The sequence below is a fragment of the Tinamus guttatus genome, unplaced genomic scaffold, assembly GCF_059628265.1.
Source record: "Tinamus guttatus ecotype Peru unplaced genomic scaffold, ASM5962826v1 Tinamus_guttatus_pri_ptg000002l, whole genome shotgun sequence".
Taxonomy (NCBI): domain Eukaryota; kingdom Metazoa; phylum Chordata; class Aves; order Tinamiformes; family Tinamidae; genus Tinamus; species Tinamus guttatus.
Genome location: NW_028288536.1, coordinates 2,368,675 through 2,393,532, shown reverse-complemented (window position 1 = coordinate 2,393,532; position 24,858 = coordinate 2,368,675). Strand labels below are relative to the sequence as shown.

At 39.1% G+C, this 24,858-nt stretch overlaps 1 protein-coding gene across 1 annotated transcript; it reads left to right on the top strand.

Moving 5' to 3' along the window:
• Window positions 1-7: 7 nt before the first annotated feature.
• Window positions 8-24,858, top strand: LOC148596408 (phospholipid-transporting ATPase VA-like; the record flags this gene model as incomplete). Its single annotated transcript, XM_088522050.1, is given in 15 exon segments — window positions 8-506; window positions 5,471-5,493; window positions 5,495-5,575; window positions 5,742-5,766; window positions 5,769-5,818; window positions 5,820-5,868; window positions 7,608-7,792; window positions 9,161-9,482; window positions 11,631-11,707; window positions 15,550-15,675; window positions 20,005-20,205; window positions 21,749-21,829; window positions 21,927-22,031; window positions 22,629-22,816; window positions 23,514-24,858. Coding segments are annotated over 15 exon segments (2,721 nt in total), but the record flags the coding sequence as incomplete, so codon positions are not given.

Below are 24,858 nucleotides of genomic sequence, written 5' to 3'. Positions count from 1 at the left end.
AAGATTCACTCCAAGTCGCTTGACCTCTGGCTCTAACAGCAGCAGTTCCTCTAGTCTAGCTACGAGTAAATCAGTGCACAGATTTGGCTTAAGTGTTCTTTCATCCACATCTACTGAGAGCACGTTGTTAAAACTGGAAGAAAAGCTGTCATACTCTGCACAGATGAATAACAACGGGTACGGCTCCCAGCAAGGCAGGAGCCCCGTAGGGAGCAGAGCTGAGGAAGGAGAGCTCCGTTACGAAGCAGAGAGTCCCGACGAAGCCGCTCTCGTCTACGCGGCAAGGGCCTACAACTGCTCCCTGGTTGGAAGGCTGTCTGACCAGGTATCAGTGGAGCTACCTCACCTGGGAACACTGAACTTTGAAGTATTGCATACGTTGAGCTTTGATTCCATCAGGAAGAGGATGTCGGTAGTGGTCAGACATCCCCTCACAGATGAGATAAATGTTTACACTAAAGGAGCAGATTCAGTTATTATGGATCTTCTTCTACCCTGTTCTTCAGGTATACCACTCACTTAGCTTGGAAGAGGTGGGAGGGTTCTAGTTAACTGTTAAAGGACTCATCATGTTTATAGCAGGTAGACCTGCTTGCTTTGTTGGGCATAGGGAATGGTAGAATGGCAACAATTGCTGCTTTTTAATAATACTTTGTTATCATAGCAAATTTCCTATAACAAATTACTGATTCTTTACCTTACAAGAATGAGTTAAATTAATTTCTGTACAAGATCTTCTACAGGCAAATTTAATCTGAAGGAATGTTTTGAGACTTTGCCAAAGCACTTTATATTTCTTCAGGAAAACTTGCCTGGCAGTGCTTGGTTATTTCAATATTTTACATGAAACCCAAGTACTTCTTACAGTAGCTCCTCTATCAGTTTCATTTGTGAATCCTAACCTCCTTTTGTTGTCATATGTTTGCATAAATCAACACATATTCTGATTTGGCTATGATGCTAAAGGACACTGTGAATCAGTCAGCCATCAGAACAGAAAGGCTGTGGCAAAATAAGAAGGAGAGATATCATTTAGACTAGAAATCTGCTTGAAGTATGAAGCTGACGAGCGGGGGATAGACATGAATCTGCAAATACAGAGAACTTTCGAAAGTGCTTGGCGCTCAAATGTTGCATGAAAGTGAGGCAACTTTACATAGCTGCTAATTGTAATCAGTTGAAGAAAAACTCTGCAAGCTCTCAGAATTTACGGGACACACAGAGGCTTCAGTTTATGCGAATCAGTTTGCATCTGATTTACTGAATGTTCAACAGTGAAGCTAAACAGTGTTTAAAGGTTCCTCCGGAGTGAATGGACACAGAAACCTAATGTGCTAGAGGTACTTGCCTTGTGTCCCTAATGCATTGACTTTGTGCTTTTACATTAGTTGGAGTAAACAATGCTGAAAGGCTTATACTGTGTAATTTTAGTTTAATGAACTACAGAAAAATCTTGGCAGTAGTTTTGTGTTTACAGCCACATGAGTCAAAGCAAAGCCAAAAAATTAAGAACAACTTGTCCTTAACTAACAACAAAGTATTCATTAATAATATGCTGGTAAAGATCTGATATGACAGAGGTACATAGAGCATCTGTGGTAACTTGTTTGCCTCCAAAGTACTAACAGAATACTGGGAAGACTTACTAATAACATACTTAGGAAATGATGTTTGGAAATTAGTTCTTAGAGTTATATAAAACACCCTACAGAGCGTTACAAGAAGAAAGAGAAAAGGTGATTTTATGATGAGTCTCACTTGCATTGTAACCACCTTAAAACAAACAAACAAACAAAAAACAGATTATGTTTAACGCTGTTCATTCACAGTAGATACAATGGGTCAAAGAATTTTCAGGCCGATTCCAAGTTGAATCGGAGGGCTCACCGCAGTAAAAGGAACAAGGGGAGCTAAACCCCTAAAATTGCAGCGTAAGATGGAGTATGTCAGAGAACAAGAGCAGTGCTTCTAGAGGTCACCCTTAGCAATGAGTAAATTCCAGTGCTGGGCAAATAGAGTCATCTTCCACCATCTTTACAGGCAAGTGAATTAAATGTGACTTTAGAATGGTGCATTTTAATGTGTTTTTAGCCCAAATTGAACTATGAGTTTTAGTATATTTTGCTTTTCTAAACAATGGAAAGTGCAGGCCTTGAGACATCGCAAGTTTCCATTTCTTTCGAGCTCTCTAATCCACTGTTGGCTTTAGTAGTTCTGTGTGTTTCAAATGACTCATCTAAGGAATATTTAACAATTCTCTTGAACATCTTTACTAGTGGCAACAAATTAATGACTTCTGCACTATCCTAGCATTAGTGAATATTTACGAATTCTTGAATATTTTGCCAATTCTAGAGGCAATTCCACCTTTTTCACAGTATAGGGTGTAAACAGGGAGAAGGAGTCTCAGGAGATCTAGGATAGGAAAAATGTATGTGTTGTTGGATCTGTCCGTGGTTTCCTTCTGTTCTGCGTTGGTCATGAACTCTGAATATGAGAGGAAATGTAAATACTGCAAAAATACAGGCATTTATCATTTCAAGCAATTGACCAATAAGTGAATCAACATGGCAGCTAATCCTAGTGCTTTTTTTATGGCTATATTAGTGCCTCAGTGACATGTAAATTGTGTAGAAGTCACCTAGCTGTGCGTTTTGAGACTTTGCAGTGCTCGAGTTCTGAAAGACCACAACACAGTAATACATGCTCATAATCTGCATACTGAAACACGACGTTGCATGACTAGGTTGTAAGAAGCAACAGCCCAAAATCAGACGTGAAAATACTGTGATTTAATGTGCTGAATGCTGTAGCTTCAACCATATCTTCTGAAAAATCGGAAACCAGTGAGCTAGAAGACTGAGTTTCAGAATTCGCTCACTTTCATTCAACTTCTTGTGCCTATCTGTAGTCTGAAACCTGACGTTTCTGACAGCATACAAATATTTTCAAAGATTTGAAATGATTCCCAAGTGTGTGTTGTTTTACTTTGTCTCAACAGTCGCCACATGGATCATAAATAAGGTTACTGTTTGAGTCAATAACCAACTCGCACAGGAACTGCGAACATAAGTCATTTAAAAAAAAAAACAATGACTGGGATGAGTTCCTAAAACTTATGATTATGGAAGGAAATGGAGGAAGCAGAATCCTACTAGCTTTCTGACATTCTTCTGTAGATTTGTTTACTTGTTTTCACTTCCACAGTGCACAGTGGTCACACTGCTAGGCAAAGAAAACTTCGTCCCAACTAAAAAGAATCTCAGCAACTGGATTTGGGCTGCAACAGATTTCTTTCCATCTTCCTTTTAATATCTGAGCACGAGATGAATTTCACAGTAAGATTGGTGAGGTGAATGAAAAGCTAAAATGAGTTTTAGCTCTCATTGGTATGCTGATGGAGAAGGGAGATGCAGTGCTTCATGCTAGAACTGAGAATTCACATGGAAAAGTTGTGTATACCTCTACTTGGAGAGAGCTGTTACCTTTGTTCATTTATAAATGGCTTGTATAAACATTTGACAGTATGAGCACTGCATTAGTGCCCGTCGTATTCCGACAGATCTAGTTAATAGTATCACTTAACCTTAAAATGGTAGTTTGGTGTTTTTAAGTAGCTGTCCAAGTTTGCACTAATTGAACAGCTGGAATGGCTAGTCCCATAAAAGCTGTTCTTTAGGAACAGCTGACTGTGTACGCTCCTGGATTTACAGACATAGTGAGGATTGGCCTGTCTTTATGTATGTACTCGTATATAATGAGTAAAGTGTGCTGATAGATGGTTGAGGTAAAAGGACCAAAAACTAGGCTATTGGGATTCCAAACTCCCAATTCCTACCTCCAACAATATCAGTGTTTCTGAAAGTTGGTAGTGGAGCTCTAAGGACGCGGGTAGGCACCGTGCCTCTGTGTAAGTATGAAAGTGCTGAATGTGTCTGTGTTTATAGATGGAGAAACAGAGAGATGTGTGTGTACATAGCTGTGCATAGCAGGCTCATATTGAATATGAATGCACAGCGGGAACATGGGAATTGAAAACAAGAGGATAATCCTGTCGTCTAATTTAGATACCTGAAGTAACTGCATAAAGAAGGGGCATAGTGACCATAGCTCACACTACAGTCAAACAGGAAAGGTGGACACATCGAATGGTCCACTCAGACCCCCTGTAATAGGCCCAGTCCAGTGTTGAGGCTTCTGGTGATGAGTGGCATTCACCCAACTCTTCAACTGGTTTCTGCGCAAGTACCTGTAACACAAGTACTGTGTTAAGGAACAGCTTTAATTACAAAAGTATAATCCTAAAGTGATTCTACAAACCTCCCCAAACATGCAAACTTTAAAAAAAAAAAAAAAATCGGATGGCATCAGGGAATTAGGACAATTGCCTAGAGGTATCAGACATTCTCACTCAATGGATTCAATTTTCAATTTAAAACCTGTAAGTTCCTTTAATGCTAACATTGCAATTCATATTGCTGGAAGATTTCTATGACAGTACGTCGTATATGAATCCGTTTTGATCCTAGATGATAAAAGAAGAAGCACAGCACCTTTTCTAAATTTTTCAAAGACCTCATTTCAGGTAACGAGATGGAACAAAATGTGTTACCATCATATGCATTAATTTTTTTCGATCACCGTGTGAGCACATTGAATCAATCCCAGCTGAACAGGGAAAGGAAGCAGAAGCTCAGTCTGGATTTTGAGTTCTTTTACATGGCTTTAGGTGAGGAGTAAAGCTAAGTGGAAGATGTGCTTTTGCATTTAAGGTAGAAGTTAGTTGTCAGATCTGCATAAGTGTAAATTCGGCCATAAATGAAATCAGACTCAGATACTTTGTTTTATTGACTTAGTCGCATAGCTACATGATTAAAAGGAAACAAGGATTACAGTAGCAGAAGTGCCTCCATATATATATACATATTTATATATACATATGTATATATATGTATGATATGTATATCTAAAGTGTGTTATATATATCTTAGATAGGACAAAACTGAGCACTTTTCTTTTTAGAAAGGTCTCAACCTCGGTGGAAAACTAAGTGCTATTTTAAAATAAGTGTCATTTTTCTATACATAATCATATGTGCAGAAGCATTTGCTAATAATTCATTTGAAAACATACTTCTGTTTCTGACATGAATGTTTGCTGTGCAGATTAATCAAGATTTCCCAAAGTACTCAGGGAAAACATACTTAAGAATAAAAGGTATTTTTTAACACATGTGCATGGTGAGTTTTGAATAAAGAAGAAAGAAAAGACAGTAGAAAAAGTGGTTGTTTTTTTTTTCTCTCTAAATTGAGTGTTTTACTTGAAAGTTTCCCAGGAGACATCAGCAGCTCTTTAAAAGTATCAGTTTTAAGCACCAGTACAGAGACTACCATAGACACAACTTTATTCTCTGAGGCCATGAAGCTGCTGTTATTTTTCAATCACTAATTTCTTCTTTTATTCTATCTAGATGACCCTCAGGGCAAACATCAAAAAAAAAATCCAAAGCAAAACCCAGAATTACCTTAATCTGTATGCTGTAGATGGGCTGCGGACCCTGTGTATTGCAAAAAGAGTAAGTAAATGCATGCTCTTAGTTTGCTTTTATGGAGAGCCTTGACAAAGATTACTGAAGGCATTTATTAGTATATTGTTTTGATTTATAACTTTTTCATTTTATTCAATAACGTATGAATACCCCTGCATCCTTTTGACTGTGCCTCACATCCTCCTTTAAATAGGTTCTCAGCAAGGAAGAGTATGCCTGTTGTTAAAAAGTCATTTAGAAGCAGAATCTTCTATTGAAAATCGTGAAGAAACTTCTGTTTCAGTCAGCACTGCGCGTGGAGAAGAATCTACATCTGTTAGGTAATGAAATGAGAGCTGGACGTGAAATTAAAATGTGTTGAAAAATTTGAAAGCTTGGCTGTAAATTCCATTCTTTGCTTTAAATGGTTCTTGACAGTACAGAGATTGACTTATTCTGGATTTTGTCATGGCTGTCTTGTGCAGCATCACAAAGGAATGGGATTTTAATTAACTTAACAGACATACCTGTTTGCCTTGTTCATGCAATCTTTTTATCCCTGGCAAAATGGTGGAATAATACCAGAGATGAATTTGACACAATAGCAAAAATGAGACTGCTGATCTAAGTAGGAAAAGAAGGACTTGGCTGAGCCTCCCTACCGAATTTCATTTGCTTTAGTGCCACTTTAACATGTCAGAGATTTCCATGGCTCCAGGGGCACCAGAGATGCTGTAAAGCAAAGCTCATATACCACACTTGTGAGAGACATCACTCTCATATGCATCAGGTTCAGCACATGCACTCAGGGCCTGTGGCTTCTGTGGAAAGGGACTGCAGTATTTCACACTGATGTAGTTTGCATCTGTGTATGTAAAATGTATTCCAAGGAACTATGTAATACTGCTTCTTTGCTTCACTGAAATGTTGAAAGCACTGATGTTCTAAAATGTCTCTATATCCACTATATATAGCAGAAGTAACTGAAGAAAGCAATAGAACTTAACTGGTAAAATAAAACTTCAATAATTTCCAGTTTATCAATCTCTGTGAGAGGAGATCGCCAGCTTCTGATGTATCCAGCACAGACCATGCAAGGTTCCCTGTATAACCAGTGGAGAGAGAGAGAAAAGTCAATTTATTTGATCTAGATACCTGCTTTAAGATTAGATGAATCACGCACTAGAAGCACCAGTTTCTCTCCTCTGTCTTAAAGGGAAGCATGAGGTGGGCTTCACCTGAGCACGTTAATCAGGGAGATGCCACTGTGGATGTGCATGTTGACTCTGACTGCACTCTGGAAAAAAATACCTGAGGTGGAACTAACCGCTGCTGGACAAATGAAAATGAGCTCTAGACAAAAGTAAACTACCTGTTCTGTTGGGAATCATTCCCCAGAAACCTCACACTGTGATTTGTGTCTTGCAGTGATCGCTTATTATTAGCTTGTGGGAATAAAAGAGTGTGTCTGGAAAAGGAATATCTTTTACTTAGCACATTGTTTGGATGAGAGCTTCCATGGTATTTGCAGTAAGAATATTTTTCCACCTACATGAGTGGTGCTCAGATTATTGCTAAAATGTTTTTCTTCAAAAACAACCATAGGAATAATAAATGGATGAAAGAAGTTTACTTTGCTTTTCCTGATGTTTCCCAGGTAATTTGCAGGCCTTTCATCTTCAAGCTACCTAGTAATGAGAAGTTACATTTGCTCACATTAAGCCTATCTGAAACTCAGGGGAGTACAGATATATCTGTGGTGACAATGAACTTCGTCCTGAACTGCTTTTGCTGTAGTATTTGAATATTTTGTCTCCTTCAGTGGATTATTAGAGCATAGGAAAGATATTCAGTCTGTTACAGAGGTACTAGTAGCAAGATACATTGGAAACCTGAACAGCCACACTTTACTTTCATATCATGGACAACGGATTTAAGATTTATTTTCTATCCCCATCTCATTTGGCAACCAGTGTCCTGTAAGAACCAAAAGCAGCAGCAAGGCAGGAAGAAGGTTTCTGCTTGGAGCCTAATGCACTGTTGCATTTAATATAGACTAATTTGCTTTTTCTGTCTTTAGGTGCAACTGGCATTGAAGACCGTTTACAGGATGGTGTTCCAGAAACCATTGCAAACTTACGCAAAGCTGGGTTGCAGATTTGGGTTCTTACTGGAGACAAGCAAGAAACAGCTGTTAATATTGCTTATGCCTGCAAGCTACTAGATCATGATGAGGAAATCATCACTTTGAATGCTGAATCACCAGTAAGCAAATCCAATGCTATAATTAAGTCTACTTGTGAACTAGCTTTTCTTTATTTTCTACTTGTACAATCGAAAGTTTGATGGCTTTTTTCCTTTCCCTCTTCTCTTTTTTCCTGCTTCATCCGTAATTTTCAGGTAGGACATGTCTTTAAATACTTTACAATGAATTAATGCTGTTAGCTCATAGAGTCATGCATCATAAAGCTTTTGAAGACATGTTTGGGTAGTGGGCCTCACCGTGAATGAAAATATGCCGTAACAGCATAAATGCCTTTCTTTGGTATGCATTCTGAAAAAGCTTCCCTAGTTCTATTTATTGGCACCACTGAGTCTCTAAAAGCAACGTGCTATTAAACATGTCTTGAGGAAGAAAACAATTGACTACCTATTGAGAATTTATGCTTTATTTTAAACCACTGAATTTTAGTATTTAGATAACTCAGTCATTCATGTTTTCTCAGATGACTTTTTCTCTGGAGATAAAAGCAATACTTAAATCTCAGAACTAGCACTGTGAGTCTGAAAACCACATCTACAGTAAGGCCTTGCTTCCTAACAGACCTCTTCTAACTCTTTTGAATTACTGATCTTTCCTGTGCTCAACTTGTTGCAAGCAGACAATCACAAAGACTTTACTGATATGGTCAAACATACAAGGAACCAGACTGATAGTGCTGTAGTCCTTTAATGGGGTGATAAAATTGGACTCCAGATCAGCAGAGGAGAGGTAGGCCAACAGCATCCAGCTCCCATTCCTTTGTAAAAGGAAGAAAAGATATGAGCATTTTTCCTTCTTGAATATATCAACTGAAATGGTAAATTGATTTTTTTCATGTTATTTTCTTTTTTGTCATATTTTGCCGTAAGACCAATATATTATTTTATATTGAATGTTCAGACATTAGCAATAGCATCTTTCAGTTGAATATGTCTAGGAAAAATACATTAAATTCTCCTTGAATAATCTTTAAGTGGCCTTTAAACAATGCATAAGTATTTGATTTGAGTTGTAGGCGTTTGCATGGTGCTCCTCGCCATATTTAACTTGGTATTGATACTGATTATATCATTTCCTTGCACTGTTATTCCGAGAAGGAGATAAAAGAAATTAGTTTAGCATAAAATAATGCATGCTAAAGAGGAATTAGATTTTAAGCCTTTCATGTACCCTTGGTGGTGTATCTTCTGCAACAAGAATTAAGTGGCTTTAGAGGGAATAGAAGAAAACTGTATTAGAAATTAAAACTGTTCTAGTGCACTACATATGCCACATTCCCAGTATTGCTTATACCTAAAATGTACAGCAAACAAAAGTTCAGATATATGTTCCTTCCACTCAACCATATTTATTTTGGATTTCTTTTTCAGGAAACATGTGCTATCTTGCTGGAACAGTGTCTGCAATGCGTAGAGTCTAAATTTTCAAACAACACAATAGACGAAGCTACTGGAAACATGACTGTTGGGTTCACCCCTCTCTATCCACCTTCTTCCCCTGTGCTTTCCAGCTTGGGCCTAGTGATTGATGGAAGGACTCTAGCTTATGCACTGGAACCTACTCTAGAAGATAAATTTCTTGCTCTAGCCAAGCGATGCCGTTCAGTACTGTGTTGTCGTTCTACCCCACTTCAGAAGAGCATGGTAGTGAAACTAGTCAGAGACAAACTCAAAGCAATGACCTTGGCAATAGGTAGGTATCTGAGTTTAAATTAGCTTGCCTTCATGTATATTTTGTCTTGAGAATTTCGTTTTCTTTTCGCTTGCAAAGGGATCCTTCCAGCTGCCTCACAATGCAAATAGCTTCTGATTTTGCTTGAAAATGTTTCGGATTAAGTTTTCTGATGAGTCTGGCATTTTTATTCAAAAGATATGGAACTCCAACGTAATATTTGGATTTCCCTCTTAGAGAACTGAGGTTCTGGGGGCCAAGCTGTGCAGTGTGGTTTAGGCATGTTCAAACACTGCTGTGAAGAACTGAGTAAGATGATACTATGCAAAATTTTATCTTGTAATCAGCGTATTACTCAGGACAAAACTGTTTTCAGTGTCATTTCAGCCAGTCATGATTAAACTCAAGGTCCTGCATTTTTCATCACAAGTAAGCCATACAGCACAGGACGTGACTTGGCCTTGTCTGTATGGAGAATGGTTTGTGAGTGTTGTCATCTCATACCTGGTCTTATTTGGTTGGCAGAGGAGAGATTTTGTCAGTCGTCCTACTTTAAATCCAGCAGCATCTTCCATATCTCCAAGCTTTTTACATGAGAAAAGTCAAACAGCTCTTCTTCTTAGGTTTATGTTTGTGTCATCTTAAAAGATACAGCGATAGCATGTACTGTCACAAACACCCTAGTTTCCATTACCTATCTTGGTTAATGATAGCAGTGAAGACACAGTGACACATGGGTTAGATCTGCCCATCAGAATCCCAAAGTACACACTGTGAGTGCCAAACAGCAGTGACATCCGCATCACCAAGTGTATGCTCATTGTAATAATCCTTATGCTCACTACATTAAATCTCACTCAGATCTGCCTTACTCATGCTGAATATATACCTTTGACAGACCATGAAATAATCATTTGCCTGTGTTGCAAAAAAAGTCCGCTTGGCTATCTTGAATTATCCACTGTGCTTAAAAACACCAGTAGAGATAGATGGGGAAGCTTATGTTTTCATTCTTTCTGAGTAGCTTGAGCCTGTGAGCTGAATTCAAGCTCCTGCTCTTACCTAAAATCCAGGTTGTCCCATCTTCACTTTTAACCAACAGGAGCTAACTGGAGGCAGTGTTTAAGTCACAGATTGGTTGGCTTTGTCACATAAGTGGATACCACTTATATGTGCCAGCGGCAGAGGAGGTGCCGTGCGATGTGTATGCATTCTCAGCCACTGCACTTTGGGCTCAGTGTGTTGTCATCAGATACTACAGTTTCAGTTTCCACCGGTACACCAGTTGTAAAGCTAATACGTGTCCCATTCTGGTATTCTTTCCAAATTACCTATCACTTGTGATATCATAGAATCATAGAATCATAGAATGCTTAGGGTTGGAAGGGACCTCTAGAGGTCATCCAGTCCAACCCCCCTGCACACGCAGGGTCACGTAGAGCACGTGGCACAGGACTGCGTCCAAACGGGTTTTGAAGATCTCCAGAGAAGGAGACTCCACAACCTCTCTGGGCAGCCTGTTCCAGTGCTCTGTCACCCTCACTGTTAAGAAATTTTTCCTTAAGTTCCTATGGAATTTTTGATGTTTCAGTTTCCGGCCATTTCCTCTAGTCCTATCAGTGGCCACCACTGAAAAGAGACCATTATCATTATATGAGACAGAGCAAGGGATAGTGACTGTGCAACCACTGCTATTAAATCTAGCTGTGGTGGTGTATTGGGGAGCTCAGACTGGTCAGGCAAAGTCAAGAATTCATTTACTTTTTCATTTAACTTTTTTTGTTTGTGTAGACATCCTGACGCTTTAGGTCCCCTTGCATGTTTCACTCTTAATCATACCTGATTGCAAGTAGGAAAGCAGAAAGTTTTTCTGCTCGTTTTTGCACACAGAATGTTTTGTGTTAGTGCACTTCAGGTCTGACACTTTCATTTTAGGACTTACTTAAAAGAGAGATGCTTGGCTTACTTTTGCTTGCCATGATATAAAAATCTACAAAGATCAGAATGTCCTGGCAGCTTTGCTGAGCTTTGAATGTTCCAAACATGGATCTTTTCCAGCTCCACCTCTCCCTTCCTATATGCACCCAACGCTGGTTTTCCTTTGCTTTGCTGCCTCTAGCTGTTCCTGGTATGCTAGTGTCAAACAAAACTGTATCTTGGTATCTCTAGGTGATGGTGCTAATGATGTCAGTATGATCCAAGTGGCAGATGTTGGCGTGGGGATCTCCGGGCAAGAGGGCATGCAGGTAATTTTTGTTTGTTTGTTTTATTGATATGTATTCTCTTGCAAAGGACGGGATAAGCACTTCTCAGAAGTCAGCTTGATCAAGCTACACTTGGATAGCCAGCAGAAGTTATGCTGAGGACAGACAGTTACACTTCATAAGAACACCTTGAGCTTGCAATTTAGATCTGTGGTGAGCTTAAATTTGGTACTGTCTCCTCAGAAAATTCGGTTTGCCAGATCCCCTCTAAGAAATATGATTTAAGAAATCATTTATTAAATACTGTTTCTGAGGAGGAAAAAAAAGGCTTCGCTGTCTATTATTCATATAAAAAGTGAAGATCCACCTTCTTCTGGTTCTGTCCTTTCCTGTCTCCTGCACTGCTCTGTTATACTTCTCCTGTGGAAGAGCTGCACAAGCCCATCCAATTGCAGCAGCTATTCTCCATAGTGTTCCTTAGCCCAGGCACCCACACGTCTCACTCACCCAGACAGCCTGCTCTGACAGCAGATCAGTGAAAAAAGAGAAATATGCAGATCTTTGCAGAGCCACTGCTCCCTACAGCACTCTTCCACATTTTGTTTTTCTCCCATTTTCCTGCCACGGGGAATAGCAAGATGGAGGGACTTTCCTAGTAGTCTTTTTGGTATATTAAGCCTGTGATTACTGCATTTGCTACTGTGTAAGAAGATCACAGGGAGGATGTGTGTGCGTAGGGTGTATAACAAAGCTATCCAGTGCTCTGAATGCCACCTCTGCTTCCCTTACTGCTCGTTCAGTGAAGGTGCAGTGCCAGCAGTGGAAGTGGCAATAAGCTGCAGAGAAGGAGGGTGATGATAACTGCCTTCCACAATTTAACCTTCTAATGGAGGTGGGTGCAGATAGGTTGCATGAGAAAATGGAGTAGCTGAGCATGAGTACAATGAAAAGCCCTTCAGATAAGATAAAAAGTGTTTCCAGCCTGAGGAAATGATCTGATGAACATGCTCCTAAGAGTTACCAGTGGGTAACTCACGTTGCATTTTTTGCAGTTCTGGATGGATGTTTTGTTCGAAAGCAAAGAGAAACCTTCCTCACTAAGTGCACGTGTTGGCTGTAAAACTTTACTCCATAGAGCTTTGTGAAAGATATAATCTAACTAGATTAAGAATACAAATACAGGGCATAAAAATGTAACCAAGCCATGAACTGGGATGCTGCCTGTATGAATTTCCTGAGAGGCGGATGCCCCAGAGTGCTAGGACAGCACTCTGGAGAAAAGTCAGTAGGTGGTTTTCATATCCACATACTCCTCCCAAAGCATCCTCTCTGGCCATTGTTGGAGGCTAGGTCCTGGGAAAGATGGGCTTCAGCCTGACCCAGCAGAGACCTTAGGCTTTTTTCCCTCCTCATTCTCTATTCAACCAGTGGGTGGCATCAAAGCAATCTCCGGTGCAATTGTACGTCCATTGGTGTTTGTTATTCAGGCAGATTTCAGGCCAGCCACCCATTGAAAATACTTCCTCAAACTAGGTAACGGATATAAATCAGATAGGAAAAGCTACTGCAGAAGTATTCCAATGTTCACTGTGTGTATGGCATCCCAGCCATAGTCCCTGTAAGTCTGACTTGGATGGATGGAGAGAGCAGGAAAAACGAAAGTCTTGGATTAAGCTGATACAGCATTTGTTATTACATAGTTTTCACAAGGCTCTGAGAGCTTCACATAACTTCTGCAATGTCAACCTGAAAGCAGTCCAGGCAGCAGAGAACCCAGAGAGACTTATATTTGTGGGGTCATCTCCAAGCTTATCAATCAACTCAAATATATATATTTATATATATCCATCCCTGACCCCTTGGTTTGAACTTTATTCAGTATTATCATTTCACTTTTCTTCCTGATGTAGAGCTGTAATGCTCACAGCAGTTTTTAACTCCTGTCACCGTTATTCCACTTTCAGTCTAGATCATACAATTCCAATAGCTAATTTTCAAATGCCCTTGGCTTTTGTGGTGTATTCAAATCTGAAAACTATATGCCCATTAATCCTTTTTTCCCCCTAAATCAAGGTTCAAGAGAGTGGAAAATGTTTATAAATCCTTTCCTTTACTCCGACCTCGTAAGGAACCATGCAGGCCTTTTTAGTATAAACATCTGGCAGTATCTTACATGTGCAGGTACTCAAAATCATTGAGCATTTAGGTGTCTAAGATGGCAATATTGTCTGACTTACTTTGCTTCTATGAAGGGAGAAGCATGGGGAGGATTAATCACACTTCTTTGTGAAAATAAAAAGACGAAAAGTAAAAATGTAAAAATCAAGAGGATATTCTGAGATGAAAAAAACAGCAGATGTAATTGAATGACATTATCTTTCCATTTTTCTCTAATCAAAATGGATTTTAAGAAAAAACACACTTTTCAGTGTGTTGCAAAGTAATGTGACAGAAATACAAAAATGAAAGGACAGTTATAGTTTTATCTCAGCACTGGATCAGAATGAGATTTAGTGAAGGAGAGGAAGCAGATGGTGCACATCTTTCCTCAAAATGCAAGATAACGATATGTCTGCAAGACAAAACAGACTGTTCTATACAGGGAAATCCCAGGGTGGGTCAACCTATTAAAAAGTGTCCTGTTGTGCTTATGTACATATTTTGCTTTAATTATATTGGATTTGTTCATCTTGCATATCATTTACATTTTATCTTAGTAGTTTCTGAGAGCACATATTTGGGAAAACCAAAACATTTTAGTGATTTACCAGGAAAAGGATGTAGAAAGAATTAAAAGGAAAGATATCATTTTGTTCTAAAATACACCCAAAATAGACTCTGTAGAGTAGGAAGAAGACATTGGTGCTTTGGAGATAATTCACCTTTTATGATACCCTGTTGAAGTGTGAGAAGAAAGGTAATACCAAGAAATATATAAAGATATAACATGAAATCTTAATATGATCCTAGCGATATGCAGGCTCATGAAACAACTATCATCCTTTACAGTCATTCTTTACAAGAAATTTTCATCTAATTTTATAGTGCCTTGAATTTTAGTCAGATGTAGACAGAATTTTTTTGAATTGTTTGTCTATTTGATTTGACAGGCTGCACAGTCCCAGAGGAGTCTCATCTGGCATGATATTTCATAGACAGTTTTAGACAACATGTGATTTTAAAAATTCCTCAAAATAAGGGACTGGTAGGAAGACCAAGTAAACTTAATGAGCCAGGTTTTCAGATGTTAATGAAAACTAATATTTGTATTGTTTTGCCTTTTAGAAGTCGAGCAGTTAAGATGCAACCACTTAATCATCCTCTTCTCCTTTGGAGATCTTCAAAACCCAATATGCTTGGACGCAGTCCTGTGCCACGTGCTCTAGGAGACCCTGCGTGTGCAGGGGGGTTGGACTAGATGACCTCTAGAGGTCCCTTCCAGCCTTAAGCATTCTATGATTGTATGATTCTCATTCAATTTTTACTTTGAAAGTGCAGTTTGTCCCAACAGTAACCCTTTAGTTTTACAGAGAATAATTTTACAGGCACAAATGTTCACACATATACCCTGAACCTTCCTGCTCGTGCAGCTGGAACACTACCTTTCTCCCACCTCTCATGTTCCTGTCCTTTGTCACCATCCAGGATGTAGTCTGAGATCTCCCTCGGGCAAGGACTGGGTTTTCTTACATGTTATGTAGGGCAGCTTATGGGTGTTGCAAAGCAGTAGATGCATTTCAGATGCTCCATGATGGATGTGGCTAATCTTCACCACAGCTTCCATTGACTTAATACTTACACTGAGATGAGAGGAGGACTAGATTCATTGCTGCTATTGAAAGGGGCGCCTTGCAATAATGATCCCAATTCTTTTTTCATTGAAGGCGGTCATGGCAAGTGACTTTGCAATCCCAAGGTTCCGGCATTTGGAGAAGCTCTTGCTTGTTCACGGACACTGGTGTTATTCCCGACTTGCCAACATGGTGCTGTATTTCTTCTACAAAAATGCAGTAAGTGTTTGACTTGGCAGCTTTGTGGCGCCACATGTTTCCAGGGTTTATTTTGTGCTAAGTGAGCATTAGGTCAGCCTTCAAACGGTTTATAAATAAGCTGCAAAGAAATTTGCAGAGTTGAAAGACAGCTGGCTGCCATTTGCAGAAATACAGACCCCACTCCATAACAGCTCCAGTGTGCTGCTGAATGTGCGAATTAGGTAAAAGAAATAACAAGCACTGCTTAAGAAAAGTTTCTTTATAGAGCAGTGTTGCAGAAATTTAGCTGGCGAGACACAGGAGTCTTTAATGCCAAGGCTATCCAGCCCTGGTCCAAAGTAGCAGTTGGGCGTGTTTTCTCTTACTGACCCTGTCTTGCAATCGGTTATGAATCACTGTGCATTTTCCTCAGTGACCTGAGATACTTTGAATCCTCTGTGTTTCTCAGATGCAGAGATTTGGAAAATTTTATTGATTTATCTTACTCCCAACTAACCAAATTAATGCATTAGAAGGGAAGCACACTGTGGTAAAGAACAGTCTGAGGGTCTGCATTTCCTCCCCGGTATGTGAAACAGGAATTGTTCAGTACTGGGCACTGGGCCAGTAGAAGTTCAACACATTGGTCCAGCAAAGTCCCTGTGCATTACTCATATAGTAACAGAGATGATTGAAAACTAGCACAACAACCAAGAATTCCATCGACCGTGTAGGAGTCACTGGCAAGTATAGAGACTTACACACTCTGAACACCTACAAGTCACCTTGGGAGCAAGGGATATGGAGAAGCAGGGAAAAGAACTCTCAAACCTCTGTGTGCTGCAGAGGGTAACATGTAATGTGTGAACCATCAAATGGGAGAATGGATTTCATCCTCTCTATCAAATCTTGCAAGATAACCTTGCAAGCTTTTATTTTTGCGAAAGTTGCTTTCCAGATTCCATCCAAACCTCAATGTTTTAGTCCGTGGTAACTTTTTGATGAAAATTCTCTTTGTCTGAGTAGTCTCTGCATGATCTGAATCTGAAGATAATTATTTTTTCAGAAAAAAAGGCCGTGGTTTGTTCAAAACATTATCAACTTAAGGAAGCTAAAGAATAAATAAACCAGCTTTGTATTGACACAAGTATGGTACAATACCTTCTCTGGTCTGATCAGAAAACTGTATGCAAGCACCCTCCCAGGCACAAAAGGGGCTTGCAAAGTCTGAATTCCTTCCTGAATAGTAAGCAGTTTAGAATAGCAGGCAGATTTCAGTAATGCTGCTGTGAGTGGAGGACCACCTATAGAAACCACAGTACCTGCTGGTGTTTGAAGACGTGAGTTTTAAGGCTTGATCCTGAATGATCTTGAACTCAAATTCCTTATGCTTCCAAGATACCCTTTGGCTTCACAATACTAAATCTCTTGAACCTCCAAGAAATATATTCAGAGACATCTTACTTGAAGGAAAAAAAAAAGATTAAAGATTAAGGCACAGAAGTACACATAAGGCATTCCAGCAGTGGACAGAGATGTTTTTATACATTTACATTGTTATAAAATCTTCCTTTGATATAAAATATTTGATATAAAATCTTTGATATAAAATTTTCCTTTGATATAACTTCCCTTGATTGCATGGTAAGACATTTTCAGAAACTGCTGCCTTAAGGCTAGCATATAACTGAAGAATCTGTCTTTGGCTGTGTTTTTGCAGACTCCAGAGCTTTATGAGCAACACTTGTTGCAACTGACTCTAAAACGGTAGTGGAGTGTGCAGTCTATAGCCATGAATTTGTCTGACACGGTGGCTGCCTTCCAAAAAGAATATTCAAAAATGTGAAATGGAGCACCTGATCTTTTTGCAAGGAGACTATTCTGGATGATTGTCCATAGAGCTGAGATAGCTATACTGCATATGTTCTGCAAATTTTCTACTTTGTCAGGGTTTTTTCCCCATTTGTTCATATAATGACATTTTCCATTCTCCAATACAACCTACGTAACTCAGAGTTTAACTCCAGAAGCTGCAAAAGTCATTTGGGAACTCAGCTGACTTGTTCAAGAAGATGTTTGGCTTGGATGGGATAATAAAAATAAAAACATAACTTAAAACATAGCATGACTGGAAATAACTGAGCTTGGTAAAAAGAGGACTAATATACACAAACTTCTACTTATGTACTGATTCTCTCCCTTTATGCATTACCTGTGTAAGGGATCACTGGACGTTTATTGACTAACACCTTAGTTACTGAGAAATTCTCTTTGGAGCCGAATTCAGAAAATAGTCTCATCTGGGAAAAATAAAAGGAAATCTTTTTTTAAAAAAAGAAATGTATGACAAAACAAGCATCTTACATTAAATTTGATTTGATTTGATTGTTTTCCAGAGAGGTGACGCATGAAAACAAAAGGAAACATTATATTTGGAGTCAAATTCAACGTTTTGTTTAACCCCAAATAAAATTTCAGAGGAAAAACAATAAACTGATTTCAGCTTGGTTACTAAAATGTCATTTATATGCACAGCCTTCTCTGACAGCACTGCTGAGGCCCATTCTAGGGATGGTAGAAAGGTTAGATGGAAAGTTTTCAACTAACTGTATTTTCATCAATATACACATTTTTGTAAAAGCCAAAGTGTTTCACTGAGACATGTTAATTTTAGTAATGTTCTAAATGGGAAATTTTCTGAGGCCCAAGATTAGCTGGCTTTTTGCTATTTCTGATGACAGAAAGTGTCCAAATCCATATATAATTCCAATTCCATTTTGAGAAAATACTCAGGAAGTTTTGTTGTATTTTGGGTGTGGAAAGGAAATACATTTCAAAGTCTATTCAATATCAAAATGTAATTGCCATCATCCAGCCAACTGCTGTTTGGATGGGAAGCTCCGTTAACTCAAAATTGTTTTGAACAAAGAATCCTACCTAGGATGAGCAAGGTATTTCTCTTAAAATACATTTCTTCACAGGAGTGCTTTCAGAGGTGATCCTTTAGCAAGTGCTGCCATTTAGCTTTTAACAGGTTAATTTATTCAAAAACAGTGGGACGTACATTACTCCTGGTATAGAAACTACTTAAACATAATACACAAACATTGACTCCACATATATATATTCTTCTTTGCTATATATACAACAGGACTGACCCTCTTATTTGTGGCAATTTTGCTTCACAAGATGTGTTTCCTTGCCCCTTAACAGTTTTCTCTGACTAAGCAAACTGTAGCTTTTTTCTCTCATGGATAAGTTTCACAGGCATTTTAGGGTACTGATAGAACATATCTAGATTTTGCTTTGTCTATCTGAAGGTGATAAAGGGTTAATATATGCCAGCTTCTTAAGAGCTTTGAGGAACGGAATATAAAACAGAGAAATGAGAGGCCATGTAATTTCCCTTCTTCATGGTTAAATAGGTGATACCTCTGAGCACCTCTGAGGTTTTTCTAGTAGACTTCCATTTAGTGTTTATCACTTTACAAAGAATACTATGACTTACAGTTTTAGGAGGACCACATCTTGGTCATTTACTCCCTTCCCCAAGCAAGTGTCCATCTTCTATGGCAAATCCCCTGTTACAGATGAGTTCAGCACCTCTTTTGAACCCTCCCAAACTCTAGGTTTTACAGGCTGCAGTCATGGTGTAAGAAATGAGTTAGGGATTTCATTCCTAGTTGGCTGATTCTAGCCAAAGTACATGAATTTTTCTTCTGATACATATGTAACTGGTTTCTTTATTTGTGTGAGAAGACGGGAGGACTGAGGAATCTTTAGAGCACTACTCATTTGCTGAAATTTGAAGCACAAATATCAGAATATTTAAGCAAAATTTTGTTAGACATTGCAGTTTCACCTCCCTTGCTATTGCTAGTCTAATGACAGTCTTGAAAAAGCTCTGCATTTACCATTTGCAGATCAGCTGAGCCACCTGAAACATCTCAAGACAGCAGAAGATATTATCGTGGAAATGGTTATTCTTATGACAGCAGTATAAGTGCTGTGGTCATACATACCTAGTGATCAGCAGTGGTTTGGAAAGTTTTTTGTTGTGAGCTAAATTGTATCTTAGAGTTCCACTTGAATTGAAAGCTAATTTCTTGTGATGCCAGCCCAGACTCAGGATATCTGAGGTTCTGGTGGTGCAGAGGCTTCCAAGTGTGCCATCTATAGCTTAGTTAAGTGAACTTTTCATCCAGAAGAGTGTGTTAAAGGCTAGGCATCTTCAGAAGGATTGTTCATGTGCTCAGAGTTCGCAGATAAGTCCTTGCAGAAGCTGCAATCTGAATGATATCAGAACATAATGCCTTTGTGTTAAATTCCAGATAAATTATACTTACAGCCTTGCTGGTTTTGTTTCAGATGTTTGTGGCCCTTCTCTTCTGGTACCAGTTCTACTGCGGATTCTCTGGCTCATCAATGGTTGATCAGTGGTATCTCATCTTCTTTAATTTACTATTCTCTTCTCTTCCACAACTGATTACTGGTGTGCTGGATAAAGACGTGCCAGCTGACATGTTAATTGCTGTACCTCAGCTCTACAAAAGTGGCCAGAATATGGAGGTAAAAACTTACGGGTTTTGTTTTTTTTTTCCTAAATAACATCATTTTCAATTGAAAACTCAACTTGCTTCCAAAGTATGGATGACTAATAAAAAAAAGGAAGTCTGAGAAGTAACTATTGTTATTTCATGAATTTTTTCATCTAAGTATCTACATGTCAAAAGGACACTTAAAAAAAAAGTTATATTCTAAAATATATAAAAGAGGGGATCTGGATGCTTTCAGTCAAAACTGTGTGGCTATCTTGTTGTCTAAGCCTCACAACCAACCACAGAAGTAAATCAAATTATACATTGTAGACTAGTGCAGATATTCACAGAATAACCTTACAGTAGTTACCAACTCAAAACATCAGGTCCTAAGCCTTTGCAAACAGGCAAACGAGAAAGATGTGTTTAGGAGTAAGCACAGAGGTTGACATACTTCAGCTCTGAGGGAATTAACCATCAGCAAATCGCAGGTTCAGAAGGCTTTTGTTGAAAACACCTTGGCCCCATCTGCTTAGATTATGCAAAGACTGAAGGAATTGCAGAAGGGATTCAAGCCAAACCATTTCTGATGATTGCAACTACAAAACAATTCATATCTAATAATTACTTCCGAGTAAACATCTTTCTTAAAAGTGTGTCATCTGAGAGGAGGCACTGACTGTCATTTGCCTCCAAATGTATACCTGCTTTTGGTAGGCTACCCACCTAATGGCATTCCTAGGCAACGCCGTGGAAGGAAAATTTTCGTATGGCTTATTCTTAGTGTTTTAGTCCAAATTCTCTCTTTTTCATCCAGCTGTTGTTTTTTTTTTCTTTTTTTTATATCTGTTTTTCTGTTCCACTGTTTAAAGTTCCACTTCAAACATCCGTAATATTCATGTCTTTCTTAAGGTGACAGAAATCTTGTCACAGTTTAGGCTTGCTGGAAGGTTTTGGGTGCCTTTCTCCAGCTGGCAAGCTGGAGAGAAGTCTCTCAGGTTCACAGCAGAATTACTTCCCAGAGTCAGGGCTAGGGATCATTTAAGCTTGTTTGAAGTCTGGTGAGATTTTTTTCAGAGTCCTTATCTAAAAAGGCATTTTTAATTCCCCCAAATCCTGCTTTAGATTCAATGGTTGGAGAATGTGTAGAGCCCAGTGGTTGGAGATCTACCCTATGTATCACACACTGAGGTGTAAATTATCACTAAAGATCATTGGGGATCTTCTTTTCTAAGTCTGTGCATTTTCTGTTTTCTCTCTTGTGAATAAATACTCTGTGTTTCTTTGTACACGATGTAGAAAGCACTTGCTCGTGTTTACACCTCAAATAGCTCCTCCAGAAATCAGTGGTCTGACTGCAGTGCATAAAGTTCAGCCTTTGTAAATTCCTGCTGATCTGAGTGTCAGCATCAGATTATACCTAGAGTGAGGGGAGCAAATCAGCAGAAGATTCTGCACCCTGAAGAGAGGGACTTGCTTCACACTTCAACCCAGAGAGAACTAACCGATTGGCAAAGGAGTGAAGTTGTTTGCACGAGTCCTGAAAAATATCTTTTTTGTTTTTTGTGTGACAGGAGTACCAACCACACATGTTCTGGATGAACATGATTGATGCTATGTATCAAAGCCTGGTTTGCTTCTTCATCCCTTATTTCGTAAGTGTTTGGCTTAAGACAGTCTTTTATTTCAAGCATTTGGAGCAGAACTGGTAACAGAGCTTGTACTAACTAAATTCTAACTTTTTCTTTACAGACTTATTATGATTCAGCGGTGGACATTTTCTCCTGGGGAACTCCCATCACCACAGTAGCTCTTTTCACCATCATACTACATTTGGCTATTGAAACAAAAACTTGGGTAAGGGTCTTGAAAGACTATACAAAAATTTGGTGGCCTATCCTAGCTTTTTTCTGAGTGCCATTCTTTAAAAACACAACATGCTTGTTTCATTCACTCAGCCCATTCTATTTTTGTCAAGCATCATGAACAAACATGAAAAGGATTTTAAGCTGAGACCTGCAAACAGCTTTGTAATTTTGTGCATGTCGCAGAATCACACAGAATCGCAGAAGGGTTGAGGTTGGAAGGGACCTCTAGAGATATCTAGTCCAACCCCCCTGCTCCAGCAGGGACACCCAGAGCACGTGGCACAGGGTGGCATCCAGGCGGGTTTGGAAGATCTCCAGAGAAGGAGACTCCACAACCTCTCTGGGCAGCCTGTTCCAGGGCTCTGTCACCCTCACAGGAAAGAAGTTCTTCCTCACATTGAGGTGGAACTTCCTGTGTTTCAATTTGTATTCACTGCCTCTTAATAAGAATTTCTGAAAATACAAGGCTGCAAATGCTTTCGTGTTAATGAATTTGTTTCCAGAAGTTAATAACTATTACTTTGTAACTACAGCAAATCTCGCAGAAAATAAAGAATCATTAATCTTCATGTTTTGTTTGTTCTAGACATTTCTCCACTGGTCATCTTGCATCTTCAGTATTCTTCTGTTTTTCTTTGTGGCTCTGGTTTACAATGCATCCTGCCCAATATGCCACCCTCCTTCCAATCCCTATTGGACTATGCAAAGGCTGGTGGGAGACCCTATGTTCTATTTCACTTGCATTATATCACCAGTCGTTGCATTGCTGCCCAGGTATTGTATCATCTTTCATATCTTTCTTCCATATGACAGCAGTGCACACAAACAAGTGGGGAGGGCAAGAAATGTTTCTTGTTCTTTTCCCTCTCTTTTTACTTGACCAACCAAGCAGTTTCTTTCAGTCATTGTTCATGTAAAGCCAGGCTGTCTAACCTATTCTATGCTTCTGACCACAGGAATAGATCACATATCGTGGGCACAGACCACAGGAGTGGGATAATGGTAGATTGTTCATCTACTTTCCTGGCCGTGCAGGGATTTTGGAGAAGGTGGTCAGCTGACAGGTTCATTCTGCTGCCCTGTGAAGTCTTCCACGATGCTTTCAGATTCAAGCCTTCCTCCATAACAGTGCATAGTACAGATGTTCTGATAGTGTGTTGTGGACTTACCGATGTAGGAGCCTCACCCTACATACAGACTGATCCCCACTAACTTTCAGTGTATTTCAGGAAAGATGAAAGAGCATATGTAATCATAAGTGGACAGATTTATTATAATGCTTGCTATTCATTAAACTATTGCCAGAGCATTTAGAGCTTTTCTATCTGCAATCTGTCTTTCGTCAAACATAAGAAAAGCACACAAAACTCTATTTTCTTATGTTGTACCTTTTCCTTGGATATTTTCTCTTAATGATATCTTGGGTACTTCTGTCTTTTGTTCTTTTCACATGCACATTCTTTTCTTACAGATTTCTGTACAGAACCCTTCAAGGGACACTGTTCCCAACTCAGCTTCAGCTCGGACGCCAGTTGAGTAAATTGCCCCCGGAGATTCGCACCCAGCTTCTGACCAAGTTGAATGTCAAAAGGGAAATAACTCCTCAGACACAGCCCTTTGCAGATAGCTTCTCGCTAAACCTTGGCTCAAATGCTAGCGGTTTTTATACAGCTTATAACCAAAGCAGCCCTTTACCAGCATCTCATCAAAGAAGCGAGTCTGCTTTCCCAGAGCCAGAAAGGGCAGAACATACAACAGACCAGACTGTGGCTGCTTCTCCCCAAGGTGCTCTGCTCTATGGGGAAAACAAAGACTCCTCAGCAGCAAGTAGTCCGGGAAGGTCTGTGGGATTTCATGAAATGACCCACAGCACTTTCGAGGTGGAGGCGCTGCCGGTCGAAACAGCATTTCCGTGGAGCTCGGCAGCCCATCAAGCAGACTTCAGTTTGCTGAAGTGGATCACATCAACTCCACTCTTCAGTCGCTCCGGAGCAGTTTTACAAGTGCCACCTAGTAGTTTACAAAATGAATCACAGGACAGTATGTCTGTGCTTGGCTCTTCTTTGCAAGTAGACTTCAAAGGCTTGAAAGAACAGAGTGCAAACAACTTCCAGGACAAAACGAAAGGGATTCCAGCTGACAATTGTAAAAGTGACAATTCTGAGACCACCTTTTTATGACATGGGCCTCAAAGATATTTATATATTTTCTATTTGCACACACTTATAGTGAGTTATTACTCTATTTGTTTCCAAAGATGAAACAGAAAATCAAAGGTACAGAATGATTATTTAAGAATGTGTAAATACAGTATATTGAAAGGAGAGCTTTAAATATAAAAAAGAAACACTTGAAAGTTCCATTTATATTGTTTTATTTTTTCATCTCATTTTGTAAGAAAATGCCATCTGTTTATTTTTCAGATCCTTCTCTTTTATTCTGACACATACTGTAAAAGCAAGCAACCTATCTGCCATATCCAAAAGAATTAGATTCAGGAGCAATTATTCATATCCATATAGGCCACTCAGTAATAAGGGAAGAAAAAAATCATAGTAATAAATAATTACTATGGTGATAAGTAGACACCGTATTCCTTCCATCATATACTTGCCAGGGTGTTTTGTCACAGGAGGAAACCATTAGGCAAGACTTTGAAAGTATTGTACACTTCTCTGTAAATGTTAACAGTATCTTACCACCGCATTAATAATACTGGTATTTTATAAATGACACCATATTTTGATATTGCAGCCATAGCATTTTTTGTGTCATGATAAAACAATAAATAAATGACCGTCCATATTGCAAAGTGA